General features: G+C 36.3%; 3 protein-coding genes across 6 annotated transcripts in view; 2 read left to right on the top strand and 1 right to left on the bottom strand.

Annotated features, from left to right (window-relative positions):
• Positions 1-5912, top strand: part of fkbp16 (FKBP prolyl isomerase 16) — a 71359-nt gene extending 65447 nt beyond the window's left edge. For both annotated transcript variants that reach the window (XM_067390474.1, XM_067390475.1), the window contains exons 6-9: positions 2766-2947; positions 3021-3098; positions 5180-5320; positions 5438-5912. In XM_067390474.1, coding sequence (XP_067246575.1) covers positions 2766-2947; positions 3021-3098; positions 5180-5320; positions 5438-5524 — 488 coding nt within the window. In that variant the 3' untranslated portion in view covers positions 5525-5912. The remainder of the gene's footprint in view (positions 1-2765; positions 2948-3020; positions 3099-5179; positions 5321-5437) is intronic.
• Positions 5913-8385: 2473 nt separating this feature from the next.
• Positions 8386-10325, top strand: serf2a (small EDRK-rich factor 2a). 3 transcript variants are annotated; one of them, XM_067389342.1, is made up of 3 exons: positions 8386-8492; positions 9920-10028; positions 10188-10319. In XM_067389342.1, the coding sequence occupies exons 1-3, from the start codon at positions 8486-8488 to the stop codon at positions 10252-10254; spliced, it is 183 nt and encodes a 60-aa protein (XP_067245443.1). In that variant the 5' UTR covers positions 8386-8485; the 3' UTR covers positions 10255-10319. The 3 variants fall into 3 exon arrangements, 1 of the variants encoding a protein (XP_067245443.1); XR_010895450.1 differs by having other exon boundaries at positions 8454-8492; positions 9920-10100; positions 10188-10316; XR_010895449.1 differs by lacking the exon at positions 9920-10028 and having other exon boundaries at positions 10188-10325.
• A 572-nt stretch (positions 10326-10897) lies between these two features.
• On the bottom strand, positions 10898-22670 carry rasef2 (RAS and EF-hand domain containing 2). Its single transcript, XM_067389341.1, has 17 exons — positions 22142-22670; positions 20815-20967; positions 18919-19009; positions 17379-17474; positions 17205-17285; positions 16826-16941; positions 15826-15894; positions 15620-15701; positions 15390-15460; positions 14991-15174; positions 14803-14904; positions 13154-13298; positions 12973-13054; positions 11462-11576; positions 11273-11386; positions 11114-11190; positions 10898-11028 (listed from the first exon to the last, which is right to left on the bottom strand). Exons 1-17 carry the CDS (start codon positions 22450-22452, stop codon positions 10926-10928), a joined length of 1992 nt encoding a protein of 663 aa, XP_067245442.1. The 5' UTR covers positions 22453-22670; the 3' UTR covers positions 10898-10925.
• Positions 22671-23964: the final 1294 nt, after the last annotated feature.

The following is a 23964-nucleotide window of genomic DNA, read 5'->3' on the forward strand; positions in this document are numbered from 1 at the left end:
TCCACTTCATGAAAACCCCTGTAATAGCTCTCAATCCAGCCCAGTTCTAGCAGCTCAGCTAATCTATTTGATCAATAATCATGTCATTGGAATGCTCAGTCATGTCTGCAAGCTGTGACCACCCTGAGTAACGCTCTTATTAAACCCTACGCTAATCAAATGTAATAAATCTACATGTTATTTCCACCTCCTTAATCATGGTAATTGCTGGAAAGCCTGGCCCATCTTGAGAGGAACGTTTGACAGTAATGAGACAGTAAAGTGCAAAGCACCGCTTTGGATTAGACACTGATAATGACCACATATGCAGAAGTGATCTCCACATCGCCACAGTCTCCACTGACCACTCAAGCATCACATATTAGACTCTCCTTCATTTTCTACATAATATTTTTCAACATTCATATACAGCTAAGCAATAATTTTATAAATTATTTCGGGAAAAGATTTTTGTGAGACGACGAAGACTAAGTTGCTCTGATATCCAATAAAATGTAACTATAGGTTATATGTTTTCCACAATCAGCGATCCCATTTCATCAATAATATATTTACGCAGTATGGCCATTCACAAAGAATGCATTTTTGCATTCCACTGCTTTGCTTTTCCATTATGTTTCTATGTAAACACGTGGTAGATGGACTTTTATTTACCTTGGGCTAGTGTCTTGCGCATGACAAGGCGTTCCAAAAACGTGCACTGACGATAAATAAAGATCAAATTTCCCCAAAAATACCTACACGATTGTGAGTTGCTTTTATAGAAGAGTTCAATAAACCTTAGTTATATTAAGTTACATTTTAGACACGTTTTGGTATTAAATTGCTAGTTAATACCAGTGTCTGTTGCAAATGGATCTAGACAAAGCGACTGTCCAATTGACTGTTGCCTCTGATCAACAAACACTAGGCCCTAGATTAATCACTGTTATTAAACAAATCAGTTAAGTGACTGATTCAGTGAGTCACTCATAAAGAAGCTCACTTTTATTCCTGAATGCATCAACATTTTTGATCAAAACATTTGAATGAAATATTGAATGAATGATTAAGAATGATCACTTGTCGCCACCTACTGGTGCAATGATGTAACCTGCAGGAAGAGTCAATGTAAAATCCTCACTACTAAACGCTAAAGTATACTTCACTTTTTACGTGTATATGAAGGTCAGAGTACAGTGCGCGTGACGCGAATTTCGTCATCACTTTGTACACGCAGGTCACAAAGTATGATAAGGGCTTAATGCACAGGCTGGCAGTCTCTAAACAGTCAAAAGTAATGATGTGAAAAATAAAGCTTTTCAGAACTTTTAATCAATTGTACGGAAGAGGATTAGGGCCAAGCAATAATAAAAAAATAAAACCATCTCGAGATTAAAGTTGTTAAATTTAGAGAAAAAATTCGTTAAATTTCGAGAAAAAAGTTGAGATAAAATGTTGAGAATAAACTCGTTAAATTATGAGAAAAAAAGTTGTTCAATTTCGAGAAAAAAGTCGAGATAAAATGTTGAGAATAAATTTGTTAAATGACGAGAAAAAAACTCGTAAAATTTCGAGAAAAAAGTCTAGATAAAATGTTGAGAATAAACTCGTTAAATTATGAGAAAAAACTCTTTAAATTTCGGGAAAAAAGTTGAGATAAAATGTTGAGAATAAACTTGTTAAATTACGAGAAAAAAAAAAACGGAAAAAAGTCGAGATAAAATGTTGAGAATAAAGTCATTAAATTACGAGAACAAATTTGTTAAATTATGAGAAAAATGTTGTTAAATTTCGAGAAAAAAGTCGAGATAAAATGTTGAGAATAAAGTCATTAAATTATGAGAAAATAGTCGTTAAATTATGAGAAAAAATTCGTTAAATTTTTTCGTTCATTTTTTTCTCATAATTTAACGACTTTTTTTCTCTTAATTTAATGACTTCATTCTCATAATTTAATGAGTTTATTCTCAACATTTTATCTCGACTTTTTTCTCGAAATTTAACTACATTTTTCTCATAATTTAACGAATTTGTTCTCGTAATTTAATGACTTTTTTCTCGTAATTTAATGACTTTATTCTCAACATTTTATCTAGACTTTTTTCTCGAAATTTAACAACTTTAATCTCGAGATGGTTTTATTTTTTATTAATGCTTGGCCCTAATCCTCTTTCATACAATTGAACCAATTGCTTTGCAAAATGATTCACTAGTTGAGTTACCTACTGGTCAAAACGGTGTAAATGCAACGCAAACTCAGCCCAAACGTGCATAAAAACAACGTTTACCAATAAACTGCAAATGTTTTATTGAAAACGTAGTCTATTAAATGGATTTTACAAATCATCTAGCATGTAGTATGTATAATATGTGTTATTTTACGAAATTGTAGGGCTTGTTTTGTTTGTTTTATAGAAGGCTTGTTTAATCAGGCCAATAAAAGACTTTTAATGACAACTTTTGCTTTTAATTATACAATTACAATACAATGTCAATAAAAATGACTAAAATGCATTAAACTTATCCGAGATCAGGTAAAAAAAACATATAAACACTTTTTCATGGGTTCACAGAGAACATAACAAAGCCTCGTTTATTGAAATCACCTGAGTTTGGCAGTTTTATATGCACTCCGAAACATTAGTTCGAAACAAATGATTTCAAAGCTTTAGAAAGCATTGTTTCACAGTGCAGTTGGACTTTTATATCATTTCTTTGAAGTGAAAGGTTGAGTGATATGTATTACTACAGTGGAACTACAGTACAACTGTGTCCTCCTACAGACGGTCAAAGCTATGCGACAGAGGAGGAAGAAGAAGAGGTGAACGACTACCGGGTAAAATGTCTGAATAACCTGGCAGCAGCACAGCTGAAGCTTGGACAGTTCGATGAGGCGCTGCACACCAGTCAAGATGTGCTGTTTCTCGATCCCCAGAATGTCAAAGCGTTATTCAGAAAAGGAAAGGTATGGGTGAATATTATTCAACAATACTGAATATTATTCAACTGTAATCTGGAAATGTAAAATGTGTCTTTAGCTTTTATCAGACAAGGGTGATTATGAGGAGGCCATGGAGACCCTGAAGATGGCTTTGAAACTGGAGCCGTCCACTAAGGTGAGAGACGTAACCGTATCTCCTGAACACATCTACGTTTCACGTGAGCTGGCAACACAAAATCCCATTAGTATCCGTTTACAGTTCAACCAAGGCCTTTGTGAAATAACTGGCCTAACTGGAGCAGTGATATTTAATTTTATTTAAAATTTAATATCAACTCATACTCACTGTTGGTCAGGGAGGATGTGTTTGTATTTAATGAAAGGTACATGCAATATTTAGGTTTATGATTCCATCGAGCTTTCAGTGTTCGTGAGAGCAAATACTTTCCAAAATGACTTTAAAGGTAGGGTAGGCAATTTCGGAGAGGCTAGCAATAGCGAGCTAGCTTTGAAAGCATTAGATCCCACCCTTCCTTCAGAGCGCTTTCCAAAGCCACGCCTCCTACAAAACACATGAACGCGCACAGCCAGAGCAGAGTCTGCAAAGCGTCATGTGTTAAATTACCTCATGTCTCAAAGCATAACAATAACAATAATAACGAACATTTTCCGACAGGCCTGTTTAAATTTACAACACAAACGCGTGAGAAATTCCACTGATTGGTAAGAGTGCATGTAAACAATATTTGCTTCTACAGGTAGACTCTTTTTTTTTTTTGTGCTGCGTTGCAATCCACGGAACCAAAACTTGTTCTGTCACGCCTTTGAGAATACTGTCAAATCCTCTGAGCAGCCACCAAGATTATGGCTGTCTGGAGCCACTAAATGGACACAAAGTTAAACACACAAATCCTCTCACTAGCCTTCCTGTAACAAAGTAAATCAACACTGAATACACTGTGGATGTTTATGACATGTGAGGAGCAATAAACAAAACAATTCAGTCATTCATAACACTAAAGAATATTATGGCCCATTCTGCATGTCATATCTGATCTGATTCTTTCATGAAAAGCCATAATGCAATATATGTTTTTTATGCTTTAATAATTTTAATATTATATTATCCCAACTTTATATTTTGTATATAATTTTTTCTGATAATTTCCATATTTAATATGCCCAAGTGGAAGCATGTATATGTTAAATAATTTGGTCCCAACACTGAACCCTGAGGAACTCCCTGCATCAGATTTGTGACTTCCCAAGCTAACAAACTGGGCACAGTTGGTTAAATAAGACTGAAACCAACTGAATACTGTTCCAGAAAGTCTAACAAGACCAAGATACTGCATGCACCAGAATCAGCTGCATAATAATATAATATAATATAATATAATATAATATAATATAATATCCACAGACTGTATCTAGGCCTGAGTGATTTTGTGAGTGATCTCAGGTCCCCTCACACTGTGCTTTGACCCAGAGTGCTCATGGTGAAGCGTGAGCTTTGTCTAGACAAAACTAAAATATTATCTGCCGTTGCTATAATGACACCCTGTCTGGATAGCAGGACAAAAAGCAAACATTTCCTCAGGAGGGAACTCATTGCAAAATTCAAATTAGGGTCATAGAGTCAGAGAAGGCATGGGATCGAAAACGTGGTAATACATGCGGTGTTATATATTTCAGCCTGTTAGCAGTCTCTTAAGTGTATGGTCTGTGCTAATGAATTTTAATTGTAATTATACATGTATGCAAATCTGTACTTAGGTATATTCTAAGAAATCTGAATGGTGTTAAAGTAGCAAGACATAAAAAGTTCAATAAAGTGATAGCAGTCACAGACCAACCGATAAAATCAAGGTCAAACATTATATTGATCTACATTACGAATACAATAACCAGGTTTAAGTGTTTAAAACTTAACATGAGCAGCTAACTCTCGCTATTTACAAACTAAGTTAATGCTTTTTCCCTTCTTTAAATGCGATTTACATTTGAGATGAAGTGGGGTTGCTTTTATAAGCATGACAGTCATTGTTTCACATGTGGAAATTCAATCATGACTGTCCTGAAAACGCAGCTTGAAGTCAGTGAAATGGCACCATCTGTTGGTCAAAGCTAGCAATTGCAGGAGCGCGTGTTTTCCTCACAGAACCGTGCGAAGTTCACACAGGATTAAAGTTGTTGCGTTTTGCCTTGTATTAGATTTTGAATGCTAATCTTTTTTATTTATAATGTACTTTTTAGGCTATTCATGCTGAACTGTCTAAACTGGTAAAAAGACAGGCGGGAGAAAATGACACCCAGGATTGGCAAGCTAAACCAGCTCAAGTGTTTGGCGAAAACATAGCGCCCTTTCTGACACCCCCGCCCAAAAAGAAGCCGTTTGTAAGTGAATGACTACCACCTAGTGAAGAGAAGAAAAGCGGTGGAAAAAAATCCTTTCAAAACGTGCCAGAGCTGGCGTCCAAGCATCGTTTGATCTCGTTTCTTACTCTGTTTCAGGGAATTTCTTGGAAGTTTCTGCTTGGAGCTCTGGTGGTGGCCTTGGGCAGTTTAGTCACATCTGTGGTCCTGACCGCACGGAACTAGCTCCCTCGACCTACTTGCAAATTAACTACAAGTCTCACAAACAAACATTCCACAAAGCTGCCAAGGGACGGAGGAAAAATGCACTGAACTGTTTAAAGAGCAGCTGCATGGGCGGCTCTACCGGTGGAACACCGGCTTATGCAGAGCAGAAAATACGCACAAAATAAAAGGGCAAAGCAAATGCATTTCAAATATTTGCAATAAAAACAAGTATTAATGTTTGGCGTTTTGTTTTGCTTTATCACACGTGTAGTGATAGAATTAGCTATTAGGTTTTTTGTGGGAACAGCTGTTATAAATCATAATGGTAGAAAACATTTGATTCAGTTATGAAGAATAAAATGTGTTGAGAAATGTCTTCAAGATGACAATAAATCAATATTACAACCGAAATACAATAATTCAGTCAAACTATATGAATTAATGTGCAGACAATTTCTTTTATTTTATCTCTTTGTTGACATGGATATGACAAAATAAATATAAAAATATATAAAAGTGTTACTATTTTCATAATGTGAAACGGGATACTGAAGCATTTATTTTTATTTCAGGAATTGGTTGAATCATATAAGTGGGAATTAATATTTTTACATTTCTACACTGCCCTTCAGCATTATCCGAGTTGTTTCATTATTTAAATTAATATATTTATTGTGTTTTTTAGGATTTCAATAAACTCAGACCAATCTAATGTTCAGTTCTTGAAATTTCTGGAATAACAAAATGAATTGAGGTTAGGTAAAACATCAACATTGTTAATAAAAAGTTTGGAAAACAAGTAGCTTCATATATGAGATGCATAAGAAATATATTGCCTTATATATACACTGAATATTGTGTTGGACTATGGGGAGCCTTCAAATAAAAATGTTTGATAACCAGTAGATTAGAGTATACAAAGACAAATCATTTTTCTTTAAAATAACATGCACCGATGAGTCATTCGTAATAAGACCGGGAAAACGAATTAAGAAAGCAAATAAGGTCTATTTTGACTCCATGTTGATTTTACGTCTGCTCTCACAGAAGTGGAACTACATCCGGCCTTGAATACTAACCCACACAATTACTCTGGTTCCACTCCAGGGTTCGGTTTCCCGGGCATGAGCATTACGCTGCCCTCCTCCACACTCTGGCACTCCTGTAAACAGTCTGAGCGGCAGTGACTCATCTGTACAGAGGATCTAATACAGCAGCTGATTAATCTATTGTTGCCCAAACCAGTCGGTGTGACGTGTTGGAGATCACAGATTCTGTCCTTGACTGTTATAATGCATTGTATCTGATAACAGCACAGGTGGCGTTTCTCTCAGATGAATGGATGAAGTCTCAGTTCTGCTTTGCTATGGACATTTGAGTGCAACTATTACTTTTTTTTTTACAGAAATATATGCTTTGAATATTTTTAAAGGTGACCTGTTAGGCCAAGTCTAATGCAGTGGTTCTTAACCAGCAAACTCCCAACGGGGCCTTTAAAATATAAGCTAAAACAACTCAAAATTAGAATATTTCTTCATTTAATTCACCCCCATTGAATTCTAACAAATTAATTTTGTTTTGGACAGTGATTTTCACTCAGGCAGAAAAGGACCAAGAGGGTTTGTTTGATCATCATGGACCCCTGCTTAACAGCAATTCAAAATATGTGTTTCTGCAAGCTACAAATAGCCTTAATTTTAAATTTTATTTATGATGCTCCCATCCTAGCATGCAACAGGAAAGAAGATGGCAGACTTTTAAGATAGAAAGTTTCTGCAGTAATGATGTATTTTTGTAGGCCAACCCAGAAGTTAGCATGACCCTCTCACGTAGCCAGACCTTCAGACTGACAAAAGAAGGTCTGGACTCCAAAGCAGCTTTCATTGGCTGACGGATCAAGAGGCCATCTGACTGAAGCAACCAATATTACAGTTTGTTTTGTTCAGTGTCCGTACAAAAACAAAACTCTTAGACGTTTTTAAATAGTCTATACCTTGAACTTTCACATACTTTGGAACATCCCAAAGCCTTAGCACTTATCAGGATCAACTAAACACTGGATTTTCAATTTAGCCAATTGCAAGGGTTTCGCCAGTAGTGGGCACTCGTGCAAAATAAGCAATGACGTACATCCGAGTCAACGAGACTGAGGGAAGTTAGTGAGGGAAGGGCATGAAAAACGAACTGGAACGCAGCCCTAGCCTGCGTCTCAATGTGCATACTATCCATCCTAAATAGTATGTGACACTAGTAATATTCAATACTATTTAGGGCGGATAGGGTGGATTGTATGGGATGCAGGGCTAGTTTTACTGATAGATGTCTCATAGCCGTCCGCCATATTGGAACGGTCAAAAGTCCATGAACATTAGAAAGCAAGTTGACTGAGCATCTACAGCCGTAGTTATACGCATGTATGGATATCTATACCTGCAATAGACTTGAGCAGATCATTTTGCTAAACTACAACAATACAGTAAGACGGAGTCAGCTAAAACTGCCTTAAAGTTACCATAGTAAAATTAAAACTTTGTAGGCCTAATATTGAGTTATACATATAAAAAGACAAACCAACACATTCTCACCGGTGAAAGGTTATTCCATTTCTTCAGGAATATAAATTTCGTCAGTTTCACAACCAGAAGCTGTGCAATGTTCTGGCATCATCGATTCTTACTGTGAGTGACGACACGTTGACCGCTTCAAGATGGCGAGCGTGCCGACGTCTCTGGAGCGGTCGAATGTAGCATCTATGTATGTATATCTATGGTTTGACTGTTCCTGACGTCATATGTCGCATCCAATCAAATGATTGCCTCCTGTACGCGAGATCTTTTGTACAGAAAAATCTCGCGATGCTGCGGATACTTCCAGAGTGAGTTTGACGCCAGACAGTCAAGATATCGGTTTGTTGGTCGGGAAATAAGATAGCGGCCCTTGGGGTGAGCTACTCTGAAAAGCGGATAAAACTGATCAAAAATGACCAGTAAGTATATACACGGATCTGACTTGGGTTCGGTTTTGCGATATTTGGTCGTTGTCAGATGTAAATAAGACCTCTTACATTGGGCCATGGCGTATGAGGCCTGAGAGATTGCGATTTAAAAACAACTGGTCGGGATTTTGTGGGTTTTCTACGGGGTTAAACAAAATTATATGTATAACTTTATATTTATGCTAAGTTCCTTTTTTAAAAGTTGGTTGTGTTTGTATCTCGCACACACCCTCTTAAAGGGGAAAATAGAATCACAAATGAGATCTCTATTTAAAATATTTGAATAAAAGGTTTAAGTTCTGTATTATGATATCTGGCTTTTATGGTCCATAGTATGATTGATATAGTGAAAATATGAAGCTCACACTCGGAAAGGCAAGGGAGAAAAAAAAGCGCACCCGAGTTTTATTCAGATGCCCAAACTAAGGAAAATACCTTTCATTTTATGCAAGTCACACTAAATCTACCAAAAATGCGTCTTAACATTGTTTTGTGTAAATTTAAATACAATGGATCATGCATCAATGATAAAAATGAAAAATAAAAGTAAATCAAAGTTGCTTCAATTCAGTAAATGTTCATCTTGGAATATTAACAATCAAGACATGCAGAAAATTGGGTGCAACAAGTTAACCATGTTGATATTCATGACATTCATGTATCAAATATACATTAGGCTTTTTTGGGTTAAAAGGATTAGTCCACTTTTAAAATACACTTCCTGATAATTTACTCACCCCCATGTCATCCAAGATGTTCATGTCTTTCTGTTGAGGAAAACATTCCAGGATTTCTCTCCATATAGTGGACTTCAACTGCTACCAACATGTTGAAGGCCCAAATTACAGTTTCAGTGCAGCTTCAAAGGGCTTTAAACTATACCAGATGAGGAATAAGGGTCTTATCTAGCAAAAAAAAAAAAAAAAAACGTTTATGCTTTATAAACAAAATAAATCGCCTTAAACGTACTTCTGGTTTCCGTATTCTTCAAAAAGCTTACGCTGCATGTCCTACGCCTTCCCTATTCTACTTACGGAACGAACGTGGTGCCAGTTTCGTTTTTTTCCTTAAGTAGAATAGATTATGGAAAATGACTGATTGTTTCACTAGATAAGACTCTTATTCCTCATCTGGTATAGTTTAAAGCCCTTTGAAGCTGCAATGAAACTGTAATTTGGACCTTCAGCCTGTTGGTAGCACTATATGGAGAGAAATCCTGAAATGTTTTCCTCAAACCTTAATTTCTTTTCGACTGACGAAAGACAGACATGAACATCTTGGATGACATGGGGGTGAGTAAATTATCAGGAAAAGTTTTAAATAAAGTAGACTAATCCTTTGGAGATCTGAAGAGGTTTTAATCTCACTTTAGTGTCAGATAGCTCAGATATTTAATTTCCGCACTGTGTCCTATTTAGGGGGAAACCAGCGTGAACTTGCTCGCCAGAAAAATGCCAAGAAGCAAAGTGATATGCACAAGGGCAAGAGAAATGACGATGGTTTATCTGCTGCTGCCCGAAAGCAGAGGTAACCGGCAATAGCAGACCTTGAGCTAATGCGTGGAAGAAGTTCTCCTACATAATGTGTTGCTTAGTTTCTGTGAGTAGGGGAAATGGAAATGTGCTGCACTTTAAAAATGTAGTGGGACACTATTAACTGCCATTATTTTTCCATTTGTTCTTTTAGAGATGCAGAAATAATGCAACAGAAGCAAAAGAAAGCCAACGAAAAGTCGGATTCTAAAGCCAAATAGTTAGAAGACATCGACAAATCATCCGGACAATCTTAAGCCATCTTGGTCTGGATTCAGCAGCATCATTGTTTGTACTTTCCTTTAAAGCCTTTTTTGTACTGTACCAGTTTAGGTTGACTGGGTATTTACTTCACTGTGCACAGGTCTCTTTTCTTGAGCAGTATTTACCATGTAAAAACAAAGAATAACAGACCCATCTCCAAAAAACACTTTTTTTCTTCATTTCCTTAATTGTTGAATAAAGTGTAACTCAAACCAAAGTTTGCTTCTTTGTTTTAAAGATGTGTCAAAAATGCTAGAGTACATCAGAAAAATGGCTTCCAGACCTTTGATTTAAACCAAATCTAAAACTTTTATTTAACACAATGTTAGAAACATTTACATGAACATTCCTCGACAACATAAATAAAAACATGTATATAAACACTGAACCCTGAAGTGAATTGATCATTTGTAGGCAAATGTACAAGTATACATTTGATCAGTGCTTAACACCTAGGACACTTACAAAACCTCCAAAAGATGTCTAAATTGCTTAAAAAAGGTTTTATTAACATTTTTCCATTAAAGGTCATTATATAATGTGCAATAATTATTTAAAAAGTTACCTTTACTACAAAGCACTGATATTAAAATAAATTTAAGACATAAACAAGATCTCACTGCCAGACTTAGACTCCACAGCAGTTGTTCAGCGTCTTCTTCCGTTTGTGTAGACTCAGTTTGACCTGTGACACTGACCTCCGCCCCAGTTTTGCATGTTTCTTTACTTCTCTGTGATGATTCAGAAGACATTTGAAACCTCAAAACACTTCATATCTTCACTTTGTTTTTGAGAATGAGCAAGAACTGATCTTACCTTGCTAAATGTAAGACGGCCTCAACGACGTTCGTCCCCTCTTTAGCACTTGCTTCACAGAACATGGCATTATAAGCCTGTCATGGGCAGCAGCCATTAGAATTGACAACGTGATCGTCATTATGATATTTCCACATAAATCTGGGACTCTAGACTCACCATAGCAAGCTTTTCCCCATGGAAAGAGCTCACACAGCTTCCCTTTGGCCTCTCTGCTCTCAAATCCACCTTGTTCCCTATTACACACATTGGGATGTCCTCATCCGTTGACTCCTGTGAGGGGTAAACTCAGGATTCAGACTACAAATACAAGGGAAATGTAAAAGTCAGTAAAATTTGTCACCGTACCCGAATCTGTTCCACCCATTCACGAACATTCAGGAAGCTGCTCTCAGACGTGACATCGTACAGCAGTAGCACTCCATGTGCTTTGCGGAAATACGACCTGGCAATGCTGCGGAACCTGTAGAAAAGAAATAACTTTGAAAATTAATGTGCTTACTAGTGAAGAATTGTTTACATACTCTACAGTTCAAAAGTTTGGGGTCAGGAAGATTCAAAGTTGCATTTAAATGTTTCCACAAAAACATTAAATCATCAAAACTGACAGACTGGAGTAATGATAAAAATTCAGCTTTGCCAACAAAGGAATAAATTACATTTTAAAATAAAAAGCATTTTAAATGGTAATATTTCACAATATTAGTTCTGTATTTATCAAATAAATCAAGTCTTTCCAATAACATTAAAAACTTAGTGACCCCAAACTTTTAAACAATTTATCTCAACCACAAATCGAAGGTTTGAAATCTGCACATCCCACAGGAATTACCTTTTACAGTTAGATTCCTTCATGTAAAATAAAGTCCTCAGAGTAATTAATTTATAATGTTACAGATCAGGAATCCAACATTTACGATTCACATTTAATCCCAAGGCCTGCATGCCTGCTAATATTCCATTATTTACTGCAAACATGTTTCCTGTTCATGTATATACACAGTGACCTGGCAGGTTTCCACAGAAAATAAATTCTGACACATGTGGTACATTGATTAGGTTGAAAACAAGTGTGCCGCCCAAGTCCTGAAAAGTGAAGCCAAAGCATTTCGATCACCCCCGGTGACTGGCTCCATGTAATCAAATGGGACACAAGCCATTTGTTAAACAGGACTCAAGGGACAGTCGTACCATAACCCATATAAAACTCACTCAGATTGCAATTAAATTATGGTGTCATAGCTCAAAACACTAACAAAGCTAAATAAATGTTTTAGCATAAACTACTGTTCAAAATTTGTCGAAGGAAGATTGTGTTTTTGAAGGTCATTTATGCACACCAAGCCTGCATGCATTCGATCAAAAACAGTAAAGTCATAATTTGTGAAATATTACAATTTGAAATTGTTTTCTATTTTAATATTTTAAAATGTAAATTATAACTCTGGAGTAATTGAAGACTGATATCAAAGCTGAATTTTCAGCATAGTGTCACATGATGCTTAAGAAATCATTCTAACATACTGATTTGATGCTTAAGAAACCATTTGTTATCAATGTAGAAAACAGCTGTGCTGCTTAATATTTGTGGAAACATGATATATTCTTTGTTCAGAATTCTTTTAATATTTGAAAAATCTTTAAATGTGTCACTTTTGATCCATTGTGTCTTTGCTGTATAAAAGCAAACAACAAAAGGGCATCATTTTCAAAGTCTAAAAATGCAAAGCATGATACCTCTAACAAAGACAGGATGGGGGACATGTCAGACTACAAGTCATAAAATGTAACGACGTTCATAATTAAGAATTGTAACCATCCATGTACTTTGTTCTCAAATCAGTCATATACTACTGTACCTTTCCTGTCCAGCAGTGTCCCAGATCTGAAGGTTTGTTTTCTCTCCATCTACAAGCATCTTCTTAATTTGAAAATCAACACCTGCAAGAATGAATTGAGCCATTTAGATTCCATCATCATACTGTATTCATATGGTAGCATTAAAGCACATTCAAAAGTGACGTGTTTGTATGTTCTCACCAAGAGTGGTTGGTATATCTCCTCTGAATTCGTTAAGACTCAACCGTAGTAAAAAGCTGGATTTTCCCGACCCGGCATCCCCAGCTAACACCAGACGGTACACTGGAGAGAGATCTTCTGTGTCATGCAAGTCTTCTTCAGTTTGCTATAGAGAACAAATGTACAGAGTCCATCACAGTGCTTCTCATACTTTTTACTTCACTGGCCCCCCATTTTTCATTTACTAGATAAAAGATTATAATATTTTATTGGCTAAAAAAAAAAAAAAAAAAAAAAATGTTTACAGCTTGCAACAACTAGAAAAGTGTAAACTCCATGGGCATTTTTATACACTTTGAGTAATTTAAATTCAATCCAGGTCTTGAAATAAAATGTTTGTGATCAAATATCATTTATCATATAAAAGTTTCTCAAGGCTGAGAGAATCCTGGTTCTTCAAATGGGGAAAAAAACAAAAACAAAAAAAAAAACACACCTTTATTTTCAGTTGTTTTAGCTCATTTTAAATGCTTGTGTTTGTAAATGCTTAATTTTAAATTATTTTGTGATCTTAAGGCCCCCGAACCCCTGATTGAGAACCACTGGTCTATCACAAACATGAGAATATTACACAGCATGTGATCATTATTCAGAGGATCCAAAATCAAGACTTGCCAAATTCTACTAAAAATAGTCCTTGGAGTAAATAAAGTTGGCCGATAACACAAACACACAAAAAAAAAAAAAAAAAAAAAAAAAAAAAAAACGCCACTTTCGGCATTTATGGTTTTCAGCAACACTAGGGGGGAGTAGTAGTAGTAGTAGTAGTAATGTCAGCAGCTGAGGCTATTTTCATGACAAGAGCTGAGTTACAAGTTACACAAGAGTTGCACAAAATACAAAAAAAAAAGCAGTTTAAAAATGACACAAGAGGTCTTACATTTACATATGATTCGGAAACTTTCTGGTAAAATCTTTCTAAAATTCTTAAAAAAGGTACAATATGTAAGCTTTTCTGTCCGCTAGAGGTCAATAACCTCTGTGCAATTAATTTTAGAATGTATTGTATGATGGAGAAAATTCTGAAATAAAAAAAATAAAATACTAAAAATAAAGCTGCATCTGATTATGCTATGTTAGCTACTTGACAAGTGTTTTTCTCTGAGGCATGGTAAAGCATGGTACTTGCAAAAAAAAACAAAAAAAAAAAAACAGATTTAAACAAGACTAAACGTGTTGAACTATGTAACAATAATTAGTTTGTCTAATGTTCCCCCCAAAAAGTCAGTTGTTGTTCCCTTGCCTATTAAAACGTAAATATTAAAGCGTCTTTGGGGTTTCCATGGTTTCTACAAAATTAAACCAGAAACCGATGGTAACGCGGGTATGACGCACTTGACAGGTGACTCCTCACACGTCCCACAGCCTTGGTTAAAATTGCAATTCTCACGATTTACAAATAGTTGGAAACATTTGGGATATTGTAAATACTCAAGTGAACAAAATATATAACACTGGCCTAGAGGTTTTTGGATATTTTACTGCAAAATTCTTACATATTACACCTTTAAGTTAGCTTACCAAAAATGTGTGTATACTTACTACATTCTACAGTCTAATAAGATGTGTAAAAACTAGGGAGTATGTAAAAAAAAAAAAGCAAGAACTACCTTGACAGGAAAAGCAGATAAGCGCCGCCGAAGTGAGGAGGATATTGAGCCAACTGTGCTACGAGCTACAGAGCCCAAAGCTTCAGACTTCAGCTCTGACACCTACAAAAACATTAGTTATTTAACCCAGAAATTAATTATACAGATACAAAAAAAAAAAAGTGAAAGTGTGAAAGCTGAAGACTTGCCTCCAGTTCAGATGGAATAGAAGAATAACTATGATGCACAGTCTCTACTGAATTATGGCTGTCTTCACTGTCATAATCGCTGCCCGACATCGGCTCGGCGTCTGTCTGAAGGGAAACGCCACTGTCCAAATACTTATCAGCCCAGCACTTGACCAGGGCCATAGTGTCGTCTTCATTAGTGAAACTTAAGTATAAAAATAAAAATAAAAAAATAATAATTATACATATGTGTATAATATCTATCAGTTAAATAGATAAGACAAATGTCATCCATAGGAAAAAGAAATTATAATATGATATAAAGGGCTAAACAAAGCATATTGAATGTTTACTCAGTATATTTTTCTGTCAAGGTACAACTGCAACAAATACAGAGCAAACAATAGAGGGCATAATTACCCGCTCTGATTCATTGTACTCTGTCGAAGTGGTTTCATCTTCCTAGGAGGAATTTCATTTTTTGGTGAGAGCTACAGAAGAGCAAACATTAAATGAGGACAGTTATTGTGTACATTAAAATGCATTCCATAAACACTGCCGATTCCCCTTTACGATGGAAATCCAAATATTTGATCATGGTTAAAACGATCGCAGTACCAACTTCAATTAAAAACCAATGAAACAGCTACCCGTCTTTTTGTAGAGGAATTATCCTGGCTCAGAGCAGACCGCAACCCATCATTGCTGTCATACAACGTTTTGTTCACTTCCCTGATGTGGAGAAAAAAAAAAAAAAAAAATAAAAAACACCTTACATATCTAAGCAAGCAGGAAATCCATTTCTTCATTGGACTATTTTGAATCATTTGACCATTGAACAACTGAATTGACTTACTGGAGGATTTCTATTTGGCTGGAATAAGACTGGTACTCCATCACCATCTTCTTAAGATCATCACTTTCTCTGAGAAGGAAAACCAATGTAATATATTTTTGTTCAATAATATTTTGATTATTTAAAGTTGAGGGTATTTTATGATAAATTAAATATAAAATTAGCCATTTTTCCCCAATTGAACATAGTTTTTTTTTTTCCTAATATATTTTTAAATTTTTCAATTAAAGCAGTATTCCATGTTAAAAGAGAGACACGGCATCTAAAATCCAATTTTGACGGTAGATTAGTGATGTGGTAAGAAAAAAAGAAAAACTTGTGTAATGCCATGATGTAACCACTAGATTCCGATATAGTTCTACTGTTTATAAAGTGGCTTATAAATTCTCTTGTGGTTTTAGACATCAAGTTTTTTGATAAGGATTTTACTTAGACATTCTCAAAGACTACTTTGTCAAGGTTTTTTTTTTTATTTAAATATTGATTTGAAGTGTCAGTTTTTGCATTAATTTCATTCATTTTCATAAAAAAAAATATATAAAAAAGAAAATACTGCAGGCTAACCTGAACATTTGAAAAACCTGAGGAGGACATTTTGTTACATGACATCAAAATTCAACAAAATGTAACAAAAATGAACAGGTATGTTTTATCACAGCTGGGTCTGGTTTGATTTCAATCTCTTATTTGAGTCTTTTGGCTCATTTTACCATATTGTTACAGCCACACCAGTTCATTTGCGTGCATAGTGTGTTGTGTGTGTGCGCGTGTGTAAGTAAGTGAGTGCATGTTTGAGTGGGTGTGTGTTTTGTACTCATAACACCTTTCTTGCCTTTTGTTTTTTACTGCTTTGTGGCTGAATTATTGATTTTATTATTTCACACATTTGCAAAAACTTGCTTTGTGTCATTTATCTGATGAAGCAAAAAAAAAGCTAAAATTTTGGTCATTTTACGTACACAAACCCTGTTTAAATGCATTGAAGCATCAGTGTTCTCACCTCTCGTGTTGGAGTTTCTGGTCAGTGAAGGCGTTCTTCAATCTGTCCAACTCAAGCTGGAGAATTGAGACGTTCATCTGGGCTTTCATAAGAGAACTCCTCAGCTCCTCATTTTCCTGCAGAGAAACAAAATCCATAGGTCATAAATGTCTAAAATGGGTATTTTTTCTAAAATGTTTTTTAAACATTTTTTCAAAATATCTTCTTTTATCCACAGAAGAAAGCCTTAGTTTCAGAATACAGTGAGAATTCTCATTTTTGGCTGAACTATCAATTTAAGTAAAAATCGGCAGTTTACACCTCACTCTCCCCTAAGGTTCAAACATTTTTGAAGGGCACTGCATGCGGTAGTAATGGTGGAGAGGAATCTGATTCATACCTGCATCAGATCTCTAATCTTTGCTCTCAGTTTGATGGCATCTTCTCTGGGGCTGTTTAATTTCGACTCCTCTTGATATTGCTAAAATAAGAGAACGTAAGAATCACAAAGTTATACACAAAATATAGACAAACCCACATGCATTCAAATGAGACTCCCACATTATTCTCTCACCTTTGTGAGCCTCTCTATTGTTGTTTGCAGGTCTGCCAGCTCATTCTCATGCTTGATTTGGAGCATAGCAATGGATTCATCCAATTTCTTCTGCTCCTGTATGCATGAAACCCAAGAAGAGTGTTTTCCTTATATGCACAGGCCTAATAAAGAGGCATTTACAAGCTCTCATAGAGAAGCCTTTGTGCACAGAGTCAGGCTGGCCTTCCAGTTAAAAACAGCTCACTGAGCTACAAGAATAAAGGTGAACCACTGAGCACGAAGCTGAACCTGAAATCCTTTTCCACATAGCAAGACAGAATAACACAAACATACACATTTACATGCATGAATCATGGTTATTATCAGGGCTTGACATTAAAAGGAACACTCCACTTTTTTTGAAAATAGGCTAATTTTCCAACTCCTAGAGTTAAACAGTTGAGTTTTACCATTTTCGAATCCATTATGCCGATCTCCGGTTCTGGCGGTACCACTTTTTGCATAGCTTAGCATAGTACATTGAATCGGATTAGACAGTTAGCATCGCGCTTAAAAATGACCAAAGAGATTTGATAATTTCCTATTTATAACTTGACTCTTCTGTAGTTAAATCGTGTACTAAGACCGACAGAAAATGAAGTATTGCGATTTTCTAGGCTGATATGGCTAGGAACTATACTCTCATTCCAGCGTAATAATCAAGGAACTTTGCTGCCGTTCCATGGCTGCAGCAGTGCAATGATATTACGCAGCGCCCATGAGCCCCTGCTTGCACAGGGAACGTGCCTTGCAACCATGGAGACGTTTGTGAGAGACGCTGCGTAATATCATTGCACTGCTGCAGCCATGATACGGCAGCAAAGTTCCTTGATTATTACGCTGGAATGAGAGTATAGTTCCTAGCCATATCAGCCTAGAAAATCGCAATACTTCATTTTCTGTCGGTCTTAGTACACGATTTAACTACAGAAGAGTCAAGTTATAAATAGGAAATTATCAAATCTCTTTGGTCATTTTTAAGCGCGATGCTAACGGTCTAATCAGATTCAATGAACTATGCTAAGCTATGCTAAAAGTGGTACCGCCAGAACCGGAGATCGGCTAAATGGATTCGAAAACGGTAAAACTCCACTGTTTAACTCTAGGGGAGTTGGAAAATGAGCCTATTTTTAAAAAAAAAGTGGAGTGTTCCTTTAACAACCGTCAACCTGCCAAATGCGGGTGGATTTCAGCATCGGCGTGTAACGCAGTCACTTACTAGCCACTTTGATGGGTTAAATTTTAATTTATACAATCGCCTAAATATACATTTTTCAAATTGTAGTCTTTTAAAAAGGCATCTGAAATAAACTAAAAGCAATGTTGTCAAAAATATAGATTTGATACATATTGATACTGAAATAGACCTATCTGAAACACAAACCCGCCTCCTCACGCGCCTCCTTACCTACTTTAACAATAACATTTAACATGCAGATTAATGCAAATGGTCAATCAAATTATGTGCCTGAATGTGCCAACTCAAGTAACTGCATATTAAACTTGTCTGACTTCTCACCTCTTCTCTGACCCTTTCTTCTGTGCGGGCCAGTTGCTGCTGCAAGTCCTCCTCCATCTCTGCTAACTGACTGCTGGTCAGTTCCTCTGTCCTGTTGACATCAAAAAGCAAAAAGGCACAGCCTGAACTTCTTAGAACCGAAACAGCAACTTTAAAGTCTTTCTCCAGAAAGCAGTTTGAAACAACCGGTCTTGGATGCATTAAAGGGTATCCTAAGACCAAGAGAACCAAAATCCAGACCTCAAAAGAAACGTTCCCTGAGGAGCCACTACTGGAGAGATGAATTACTCCTTTAAGCTACACTGTCTTATAATCATCAAGTGGGTGCAGTTGAGCAAACGTCTGACGAAAGGGAAGGGAGAAATGAAGGCAGGACTCTTGAGAACACAAGCTGCAACTGTGTAAGGTGGACCTGAGGTGAAACAAACAGCCTTACGCTAAACACACAGTAAAAGGCCTGGACTGCGTTTCACTGTGAAAACAGAGCACTCAGAACCGAACCACATAATTAGACATTCTTGAGAAATATGAGGACGACAAGCTTAGTAACTCTACACCAATTTTCAATTTCCTCCTTCCTTAATGGAAAAGCTTTTCTTCCTTTTAATAACGTAACTTTAGATCCTGAATCCATTAAATGCTTAGAGAGGGGAAAAAAAACACTTCCTGGACAAAAAGGAAAACATACCTATATACAATGTAATGTAGTATATAGGAAGTTCACAATTATATTAACGTGGATTCATTAATCTGACACGGACAGCTGTTTAAAGTGTCAGTTCACCCAAAAATGACAATTTATTCACCTTTTAAACAAAAGATGATATCCGAGTGATTTCTGACCCTCCAAAACCTAAAGTAAATCGGTTCATCATATAAAGCGATTATGTCTCTTTAGAAAATTTGGACTAAATTCATATGGATTAGTTTTGCAAACTTTTTGAAGCGTCAAAGTGGTAGTTACGTAACCGTCAAAACAGGGTCAGAAATTGTTCAGGTTTTATTAAAATATCTTAATTTGTGTTCCAAAGATGAACAAAAGTCTTAAAGGTTTGGAACAACATGAGTGTGAGTAAATGACAATTTTCATTTTTAGGTGAACTATCCCTTTAAATTCTGGGATAATGTTACTCCCACTAAAAAGCCTCAGAGGTTCCAAGGAGCCACAAATATGACTTTTTAAATAAACAATTAAAATGCCTTTCAAACATGTAAAAGGTACATGAAATTATAACGAGGTGCAACTACTATTGTCCTTCATAATATTTCAGCTGGACTGGGAACTCCTTGGCAATGATAACCTTAAAGGGCTAGTTCACCCAAAAATCTTCGGAACACAAATTAAGATATTAGGGAGCAATGACATTTCCTCTCTCAAGATCCATAAAGGTACTAAAAACATTTAAATCGGTTCATGTGAGTACAGTGGTTCAATATTATTATAAAGCAACGAGAATATTTTTGGTGTGCCAAAAAAAAAAAAAAAAAAAAAAAAAAAGTGTTCCAAAACACTGCATCAGGAAGCATCGGATCATAAATGAATCAGTGTGTCGAATCCGCAGTTCGGAGCGCCAAAGTCACGTGATTTCAGCCGTTGGCAGTTTGACATGCGATCCGAATCATGATTCGATACACTGTTTTTAGTACCTTTATGGATCTTGAGAGAGGAAATGACATTGCTCCCTATGGAGGCCTCACTGAGCCATCGGATTTCAACTAAAATATCTTAATTTGTGTTCTGAAGATTAAAGAAGGTCTTACAGGTGTGGAACGACATGAGGGTAAGTAATAAATAACAGAATTTTCATTTTTGTGTGAACTAACCCATTAAAGTGACAAAACAGCTGTTGTAAACACCACAGCATCCCAGCTGAATCCTGAAAACACTCCTCTCACCTTCGAAGACTGGTCTCGAGTTGTTCACTCTCCATCCTGTGCTCTTTGCTCTCAGCCACAAAGGCCTTGATGAGATCCTCATATTGCTGCAGTAAGAGCTCATCTGATGTGGAGTGGATTTGTTCATACAACTCACTCAATCCATCCCACTGCCTGCAGACACGAAAAAAGGGAGAACAGCAATAAAATACACAAGGCCTGAATGAGTGCATCTCATGTGGTTGGATAAATCCAGTTGTCAAGACAGGTATTAGCAAAAGTTTGACAAAATAGTTGGTTAAATGTATTAAAACATTAAGATTCTTGCAGGTATACACAATGGGCAGATACCATAGACTTATACACAATTTATACACAACTACTTATACGTGTTATAAATAGGGGAGGAGGAACTGAATTAAAGGATTAGTTCCCTTTCAAATGAAAACTGCCCCAAGCTTTACTCACCCTCAAGACATCCTAGGTGTATATAATGACTTTCTTCTTTCAGATGAACACAATCTGAGTTATATTAATAAATATCGTAACGCATCTAAGCTTTATAACATCGCATCAGTTAAGCTTTTTTCGCATGTTAAATACGGAAGGTGTAGGACATAGTTGAACTGCAAGAGGCATTACACTTTCTTTGCAAGTTGAATACGGAAGCCGGTCTGGAGGAAGCTAGATATTTTACATTATAATTTGTTAAATGTGGATAGTTTACTTACACAAATACATCACTTCGCTTCAGAAAGCTTTTATTAACCCCCCGGAGCGGTGTGGAGTATGTTTTGCTTTGGATGGATGCACTTTCTTGAGCTTCATACTTGTTGGTCCCCGTTCACTTCCATTATAAAGCTTGGATGTGTCAGGATATGTATTAATATAACTCAGATTGTGTTCATTATAAAGAATAAAGTCATATACACCTAGGATGGCTTGAGGGCGAGTAAAGCTTGGGTAATTTTCATTTGAAAGTGAACTAATCCTTTAAAGTGGGGGATTTCCTTCTTTTAATAGTCTCCAAACTTTATTCAAATTTCATACATAAATGTAGTGGGAATTTTTTGCATCTGTGGTCTAAAATACTGTATAAGAAATATACAAAAATACAACAATTTTTATAGCCTAGGCCTACTTTCAGGGTACACATTTGACCCAAAATCATGGTTATGCACACACACACCTACACCTACACACACAAACAACCTACAATTGTGAGAACTTGAGTTACCTTAAATAAAACTAGTCAAAACTTAACTATATCGTATTGAGCATCCTTTTTTGTTAATTACAAGTAAGTTTAACAAAATACTGAACTTCACAAGTCCAAATACAAGCCTACCTTCCCAAATAAAAGGCCACATCTCCGTCTAATGTGTTTTCAAACTCATCCCAAGCGCTTCTCTGACTTTGCAAACCGTTTCCCAACAAAGCCAGATTGAGGGCTTCGGAAACTTCCTGAAAGCTTGACGAAAAATCATTAAAGTTAATATATCCGTCTCCATCCAGGTCGAACTTGTTGAATAAAGTCCTGATCTCGTCCGCAGGAACATTAAGCTCTCGGCAAACATTGGTGAAGTCCTCGTATTCGACTCTTCCTGACTTATTCCCATCACATGCCGCAAAAAGTCTCCGAAGGTCAGTTTGGTTCATCTTTATCTTTTCACCTGACGAGGACAAACAAACGCTAATTCAAAATACACCTGTGTACAACGACACCGCTCCAAATAACCCACGTGAAAGTGATAAAACGACGAAAAGAAAAGCCGAATGAACGTTAACATGTAGCGTACATCACCAACAGGTGCGCGGACACCTCGCGCTCAAACTAGAGCAGGTAGTGGTAGATGAAGGCATGAGTGATTGGATGATCGCTCATTATCTCGCAGTGTAACAAGTTAAACTCAAGTTAGTGTGTCATTGGATAGCTGTGGAGGTAGGCGTGCTGGAAAAGTGTAGAACAAACTGAGAACCAGCCCACTTTACATTGGTCTCCCAGCCAGTAGTGCCCAAAACTATAAGAGACAAGCCTGGGAGAACACTAAACTATTAACTATTAACCAAAGAAGAATGCAGTAGATATATCATATTATAGAGTATATATATAAAAAAAAAAAAACAGAGACAAATACATAACTTAGGCTACTTAGGCTATAGCTACTATTTATAAATCTTGCTTTTCAAATAGATTTCTGTCTTTCTGTTTTTCTAATAGAAATTTGCTTTTCTAAATATTAAATGTAATAACGATTATTGTAAAATTGTCTTAAATAAATAATCAGATATTTTCACCAAAATGACATCAGAAATGCGGTCATGTTGACGTAGTTGCGTCGCGCGCCAGACGCCAGTGCGTGGTTTCATTCTGTGGAAGGCGCTGGTACTTTATTTCCCTTACAGGTGTGGTGGACTGTACTTTATCAGCTGAGGGACATTTGCCTTCCTTTGTTTGGTAATGTCCACGCCACATAGCTACACTTGTATTCCATTGAATTCAAAGACATTTTCTCTGAATTGCAGACAGAGTAGGCTAAAGATATTCAAAATGTAAATAAATAGGTGTCTTAAAGAAATTCCTTTCTGAAATTGTATTATTTTTCATTGTCTCTCTGGCTGTGTCATTGTGCAAACAGGGCACCGCACCTAAGTCTTAAACTAACTCGAGTGTTTACTTGATTCAGTCATAGTTAACTTTTAGCCTGCGTCAAATAACACACGGGGATCACCTAGAGGAACTTAATTATTAACATAACTGGATATGAGCGTCGCGATGTTGTAACTGTGTCACCTATTGTTTGTTACTTTATTTAACCTGGAAGAAACAGGTTGCGATGACCTCAACGACTACAGTCAAGGATGACAGTGTAGTTTACCAACAATTGCCACATGATGGCAGCATTATCACGGTAAAATGTTAGAGCTTGTGAGCACTTGATGCAAACGCTCTTTTGAGACGCTATAGTCTCTATATTTTCATATAGAAAATATGAAAAGTGATGTTATGTATTTTTTATGTATTTGTAAGGATGTTTTCAGACAAATCAAAAGTGAGCATATGAAAACTAAAGTGTCCTTAAAATGTATAAGCTGACCATTAGTGGTTGGTGTATATGAGATATTATGGTATTTCTTTTCATTAATCACACACACACACCCACACCCACA

This window comes from Chanodichthys erythropterus, chromosome 7 (genome assembly GCF_024489055.1).
Source record: "Chanodichthys erythropterus isolate Z2021 chromosome 7, ASM2448905v1, whole genome shotgun sequence".
Taxonomy (NCBI): Eukaryota; Metazoa; Chordata; class Actinopteri; order Cypriniformes; family Xenocyprididae; genus Chanodichthys; species Chanodichthys erythropterus.